General features: G+C 39.7%; 1 protein-coding gene across 1 annotated transcript in view; it reads left to right on the top strand.

Moving 5' to 3' along the window:
- Positions 1–831: 831 nt before the first annotated feature.
- Positions 832–7,289, top strand: part of ubr1 (ubiquitin protein ligase E3 component n-recognin 1) — a 124,674-nt gene continuing 118,216 nt past the window's right edge. The window contains exon 1 of the mRNA XM_042091275.1: positions 832–914. Coding sequence (XP_041947209.1) covers positions 870–914 — 45 coding nt within the window. The 5' untranslated portion in view covers positions 832–869. The remainder of the gene's footprint in view (positions 915–7,289) is intronic.

The following is a 7,289-nucleotide window of genomic DNA, read 5'->3' as shown; positions in this document are numbered from 1 at the left end:
TTCTAGCCAATCAGAGGCAAAAAAGGCGGTATAGGCCTACTTTCCCCTACCAACCTGGGAAAAAATATCACTCACAGGGGCGGTCCCTGATATTCCCAGGTGCCATGAACGGACCATTAAACTTGTGTAATATCACAGGTGTTCAATAGGCTACTCACAAAGCTGCACACTGCTGCAGGAGCTCTCCTATGAAGGATGAAAAGGATTGTCTGTCGAGTGCCCGTCCCCTAGCTCTACAGATACAGATTCTATGGCTCTGGTACGAATCAGTTTTGCACCAAATATCTGTCACGTGTGGAGCAAAAGTGAGAGCTGCAGAAAACAGCATTGGAGAGTCCTAGCAGCAGATTCAAGCAGTTATAGTTATTGACTTGTGTGCATGCGAGAAAATGGTCACAGACCCAGATGATTAAATAAATGCATTTGGAAGAAAATATTCTACAGATGTGCAACTCTTGTTGCATTAATTCACATGCAAGTTTACAAATGTACACATTTTTTTCATGTTCTCACATTTTAAATACAGGTGTGCAAATGTGTTTTGCACCAAATATACTGAGGTGATAGTAGCACAAATGTAAGCACAGCGACCGCTGTGTTGTGTTTGTAGGATAAAACAAATATCTCTGTGACTTCAAATTGACTGATACACATTTGTGACTTTTGGTTATAGGTACAAAATCTATTGCCACAAGTGCTCCGGAGTTTTGCACCAAATATACCTTTTCATACTCTCCGTTCACGAACACCTCATCCACAAGGGGGCACCAGCAACTGCTTCTTGTACTTGTGTAGTGTACGTTCGTCGCGAAAATAGTCCCTCCACAGCACTTTGCAGTGGGCAAGAAACACTTTACGGCAGAAGGAACATGGCGGAAGATGAAAAAAGACTGGACGCTCTGGAGCTTAGCAAGGTACATTATCTGTCTTAGAAGACGTGCTTTTGATGTTTTACGCACATACACTGATATTTCACGTTATACTGTCCTCTGTGTAAGTGCGTCAACTGCTGGTAGTTCCAGGTGCCTTCGATATCGTTACCCTGGTCTGTATGGCAGATGACACTGCGCTAACAGTGTCATGTGCTAACGTTAACATTGGTTAAAACCTAACGTTAAATTAACAGTAGCCTATGACGTGAATTTTCAATGTAGATAAACTAACCTTAGTTTTAACCTGTTGTATTGATAATTAAGCCTGTGTGGATGATACAGGAAAACACAGCATGCTCCATTAACGTTATCTTTTCATTAACAAGAACTTAAACGCAATTGCTCGTTATCCAGTTTGCTGTTAGTAAACGAACGATGTTCTTTTCTTTAGATTACCTTGTTAATCTAAGATAAAGTAGACACGTTTCATGTCACCAAGAGGTAACTTAAATAGCATGAGCACACACACGTAGGTTTAGTGTAAAGGCCTTTACGCACCGAATAAAACAAGAAAGTGCAACATAATACGAAGCCATGGATGCAGATTTTTACTGTAATTATGTGGTGCCTGGTTTCGTGCATGACTCCCAATCAGTGGAGTGGTGCATTCTCTGAAGGAAACATGTGTGCACCCTGGGTTGGAACAACAATTACAGCTGCAGAAAGGGTCCTGTATTTTTATAGGTCTATACATTGCTTTACACTTCTACACCTATGTCTGGATGATGGCAGCAATGACTCCGTGATATCAGCGGCTGCCCAGAGGGAATGCATATTCAAAATATATCTTCTTTGTAGTCTATTTATCCTACACACAATTGAGCTAAAATTGATATCAATCATTTTCATAACCTTGTTAGAGAGAAAGCAGCCTGTATGAGATTCTCTAAGCACTGTGCAGCACATCCAGATTTTATCTAGATAGATTCTTGATAGAAAAAATAAAACACACATAGGGTAAATAGGTTTTACAGAGGGCGCCTGCAGGAGTGAATGCTATGGTATACACACCCATCTATTTCTGTGAATGTTTCTTCTTCTACTTGCATTGGAAGTGAGTAAATTTGTTTTTTAATAAGTAGGCTAGAAGATGTGCTGAAGATTTTATTTTACTAAGATTTTATTCATGTTTAGTTCATATTAGATAGGATTAAAGTATATTCAATACATAATGAAGACGTGGGTGCGCGTCCATTGCACGAGTGAAATACCAGCCTTAAAGCAACACCAAAGAGTTTTTTCTACCTTAAAATAATGTTTCCAAAATTGTTTCAGTGGTTCATTAACTCGTAACAGGGTGAACGGCACTTCTGCATTCGCTTTGCGACCCTCTATCGGCTATAACCGCACTATGTAAGTTTACCAGATCGGGTAGCGGATCTTTAGTTCGATGGAATGAGACATAAGAAACTACAAATTTGACTTGCATGATGTCGCAATACATCATACTTTAATAAAATCATGCAACATATTCTACCTTGTCTGTGGACATCGTTATTTGCAAAGCCGGACCTGGATAAACAAATAGCGTGCGTGGCGTGCACAATTGACAAAGGAAAAGTTCTTTGGTGTTGCTTTAAACGAAATGCAGTTTTACATGTAACCAGTGGTGCAAATGAGTACTAACTGACATGTCCAGAAGTGCATCCATGAAATGAGTCACTAGATCGTTCCGTATACAGTAGCCTAGGTAGCCTACCGAAGATAACTGAAGGTATGTGGCTAAAGCAACCCTAATGAAAGTGTCATGAAGTTTTTTTTTTTCTCCGGTAGTGAGATAGTGTTCTTGTATAAGTCAATTAAGCTCTAGGCCTACTAAGCGAGACCAGTGTTATGTTGCGCATAGAGCATGAACTGGGTTCAAGTTTTACAGATAGGAGTGAATGTTCCCGGCAGACTTTCTTTGACTTTTTAAATCTGAATGGTGGTGTCTGGGTTTTCAGTTCGTTTTAAACTGAAAAAAAGCAAAGGAACAAGGTGATTGCCATAGACGTCTACGTCTGCTTGCCTAATCTGAATAATTGACAATAGTAGGCCTAAAAGAGATCTTAATGCATCAAGGCCCTATCGTAAGACACTTTTGCTTTAGGCAAAATGTAACACTTGCTTGGGAGAATATTTTTTGTTGTTATTGCTAGCGTGCAATAGGCTATGATATGGGAAATACCGTATTTTCCGGACTATAAGTCGCATTAGTCAAAAAATGCTCATGAACAGGAAAAAAAACATATATAAGTCGCACCGGACTATAAGTTGCATTTATTTAGAAATGTATTTCACAAAATCCAAAACCAAAAACAGAGACTATGTAACTGGATTATTGAGGCCAAAAAGATTAATGTTAATGAAGACGAAGGAGTCAAGGCAGCCAAGTGGAGGGCAGGAAGGTAATTGCAAAGCAAAAGATTCACTGAAAGAAAATGCCATGTGGTACACCAAAATGTATCTAAAATGTGGAGAATACAATGCAATCAAGCATTTTGGGCGATGTGGAGTCACAAGCTGGCATCAGATTAAATGCTCACGAGAGAGAAAAAGATGCAGTTGTAGACGAGACTGAATCAAGCCAGGCGATAGGCCCGACGGTAATTGTAAAGCAATTTACGAAATATTCACTGAACAAAAATGTTGATATGATACATGAAAATTTAGCTAAAAATGTGGAGAATGCAATGCAATCAAGCAATTTGGGCGATGTGGAGTCACAAGCTGGCAGCAGATTAAATGCTCACGATAGAGAAAAAGACGGTTTTAAAAGGACGTGACCGAAGCTGAGGCAAGCCAGGCAATAGGCCTATAGGCCCGACGGTAATTGTAAAGCAATTTACAAAAGATTCACTGAACAAAAATGCTGATGTGGTACATGACAATTTAGCTAAAAATGTGGAGAATGCAATGCAATCAAGCATTTTGGACGATGTGGAGAGACAAGCCGGCAGCAGATTAAATTCTTGATAGAGAAAAAGATGCGGTTTTAAAAGGACGTGCAGACCGAAGCTGCAGCAAGCAGGTGATATTTAGAAATTTATTTCACAAAATCCAAGACTAAGAACAGACAGACTATGTAACTGGACACATTGAGGCCAAAAATATTGAGAATTCTACAGGGAATGTTGAAGACGAAGGAGTGAATAGTGGCAAGAGGCAAGCCGAAGGCTGCTGACAAGGGCCCGACGCTATTGTAAAGCAATTTACAAAAGAATCACTGAACAAAAATGCTGATGTGGTACATGAAAATGTAGCTAAAAATGTGGAGAATGCAATGCAATCAAGCATTTTGGACGATATATTGGAACAATCTGGCAGCAGAACAAATGCTCGCCGAGAGAGCGAGAGAAAAAAAAAATGCGCATTTAAAACCAGGGCCTAAATTTCAGCGCGGGATTGCAGGTATTGCGCATAAATGATTACTAAGTATTGAGCATACTAATAAAAGTCCTGCAACTCTAGCCATCATAATGCGAGAAATTCTCACACATTTTACAGCGCTGTCTGACGTTAATCTAATGAGCGGCCTGAATGTGGGACTATTGACTCGACGGACCAACTCTGACTTTAATTAAACCCCATGCAGAGACACACACACACGCGCGCGCTCAGGACTACTTTGGGGGTGCCTCTCTCTCTCTTTGCTCTCTCTCTCTCAGCAGGATTTGTCACCGCTAAAGTCAAATTATAGCCTATAGGTGCTTCTACATCAACTGCTATCGACAGGAAAGGAAAACAAACGTTTAGCGATCAGGAACCGTCAGGTATTTTGCAAACACAGAAGCATGACCGCCTATAATATAACGCGAGAGAACATGGATGTGTTCTCCATTTGAGGAACGTTATAATCGATTGCGGACGTGAACAGTCAGCTACAGACTACATAATAAGGCCTACTTTCACTTTGCGTATTCACATGAAAGATAATTAGTAGCAAAACAGCGATCAAATATTACATGGCAGTGAGTTTTGTTTTCAAATGTTTTCATGCATGTCTAGATAACGGGTGAGGAATGTTTAGGGGACAGACTATCGTAGCCTAAATACTCAAATTGGCTGGGCAAAGCACAGCACCTTTATTTGGACCATGGCTTATTCGAGTCAGCTATAGGCCTTTATTTCTTGCGTTTTACTGTGAGATATAGGCCCATACTTTTCGTTTGGAGCGGCATACCGGTAGGCTATCAATGGCAATGGTTCACTATTAAGTTTTATGTATGAAAGTGTGTCGGGATTTCCATCCGCTTATGGCGAGATAAGGCATCCGCTTTCATTCATTCAAGGAACGTGTGCTGTGCTGCAAGGAAAACCTTATTCCATATAGCCAAAGAGGTCTGAGAGCCTAAATTTAGTTATTTTTTAAATTATGCATGATTTACTTTTTTATAAAATTCATAGGCTGATGCCTGGCAGCAACAATTGTGTTTAAATGTAGGTTATTGCTTCAGCCTCTAGCTCAGGGCTGCTTGCGACTGGTAGCTTGAGAGCAACGTGTTGGAGACGATGACTTTTCATTGGCAACAATATTAAACCAACCAACAATATAAATTATTAAGAAGAGCTCTTTTATGAGTTAAATTGAAACAAAATTATACTGGCTTTTATTTGTCTGAATCTGAGGCCCGGCTAGGATTTAAGTAGCCTATGCACGTGTGTTTCAGGCATAGCGCAAGCACTAATCTCTGACTGAAAGTGCACAGGTCTTGTGCATTTGAGAGCGCTCTCTCAAGGCTGTAGACAGTAATGTTTCATGTAGGGTTCATGTCAGTTAATATAAATTAACATTTAAAAACATGTTCAATTATATATTTTTTTTCATATATAAGTCCCACCTGACTATAAGTCGCAGGACCAGCCAAACTATGAAAAAAAACTTATAGTCCGGAAAATACGGTACTTTCAATACAATCAGCTTCAGAAATGAATGTGTTTTCCTTAGCCTGTGCTACACCTTTCCACCAAGTTGTGCGCAAATTTTAGTTTTTGCGATGTTGACAAACATGCGTAGCACATGGAAGCTCTTGATAGCGCATGCCACTGACGTCTATAAAAACAATATATTTATGGAATAAAACTATACAGGTAGCTCGGATAAGCATTGCTGTTTATTGTTAAACTGCAATTTTCAGCAGCAAGTGGAGGGCATTTAGCCTATATGCTTCCGGATATATATTTTGTGTCTACCCTAATTCTGAAGCAGTGGCACCTCTAAATGAAGAGGAAACACTGAGAAGAAAGTTAATGTTTTAATGTTGGGCTTCTAGGGCAGCATGACAGCATTGGTTTGGTAAAATTCAGAATTCAGAATGTGAATACACCATGAGACATTCAGAATGTGAATACACCATAGACTGTATGGAATGCGCACAGCACAGAAAATGTATAGAAATTTTATCGAAAATTACGTAATCTTTGCGGTATGTCCATCGCAAGCGTTGATAGATTTTAGATACATCATGCAGCCCTAGTAGCAACTGGACAATTCAGCCGTGGATGTGTTTTTGTTTTTTTTGCAAACGAACATCGAAACGTGTTTCAATCTAAAAAACTTCCCTACGAAAAAACCCATCACAAATTAGCGCATCCCAAATAACGTATGAGGAGGAGACGCGCAACATATGCCCACAGCTCGCATTCACAGCATAGAGAACAGTGAAGGTGAAGTTTTGGTCATTAATGACTTGGCATAACCCTCCTTCATCAACCCACGACCCACCGGCAATTAACAATTTAGTTATTTTTTCTTTACCCGACCTGCTTAATCCATGGTGTTAGTGCCATTTTCCATATTGTAATTTAGACTCAGATTTAGATAATATTATTTAGATTCATTTTTTGGTGATAGCTTAATTGTGCTATAATAAACAATGTTATAATTGCATTATTGTATTTCATTTTGCATTCTAGTTAAGTATGTTTATGCATTGCATTGCCTAGAGTAACCAAAAGAGCGCGCCCTGAGCTATGACGTGGTCAGGTCACGTGTGAATAGAAAGTGAAACTGTGATTTGTATCTTTGGTCAGTATTCAGTAAGTAAAAACACACTGTTTTCTACCGTCGTTCAACAGTAAACACGTAGAGACTCCTTCTTTCCGTCATAGAGTGGTTAAGTGGATTAATACATTGAGAAATACTTACCGATGACAAGAAGTCTGTCTACGCCGGTGTTCGAGCTGCAAATTGACAGGTCGCGCGGGATTGGTTTGTGAGTGTGTGACGCTTTTTTTTTTGTTTGTTTTTTTACCCCTCAGTCACTCACGTTACTGCCTGAGGGAGAGGGAGAAAGCTACCGGAGATTGTTTTAAACACGAAACCAGGGCAAGTCTCGGCTGCCGCTTGAAAAATGTATGACAATAAATATTCGAAAC

The sequence above is a fragment of the Alosa sapidissima genome, chromosome 5 (genome assembly GCF_018492685.1).
Source record: "Alosa sapidissima isolate fAloSap1 chromosome 5, fAloSap1.pri, whole genome shotgun sequence".
In the NCBI taxonomy this organism is placed as follows: Eukaryota; Metazoa; Chordata; class Actinopteri; order Clupeiformes; family Clupeidae; genus Alosa; species Alosa sapidissima.
Note: the sequence above shows the minus strand (reverse complement) of the source record. Positions and strands in the feature narration are given on the sequence as shown.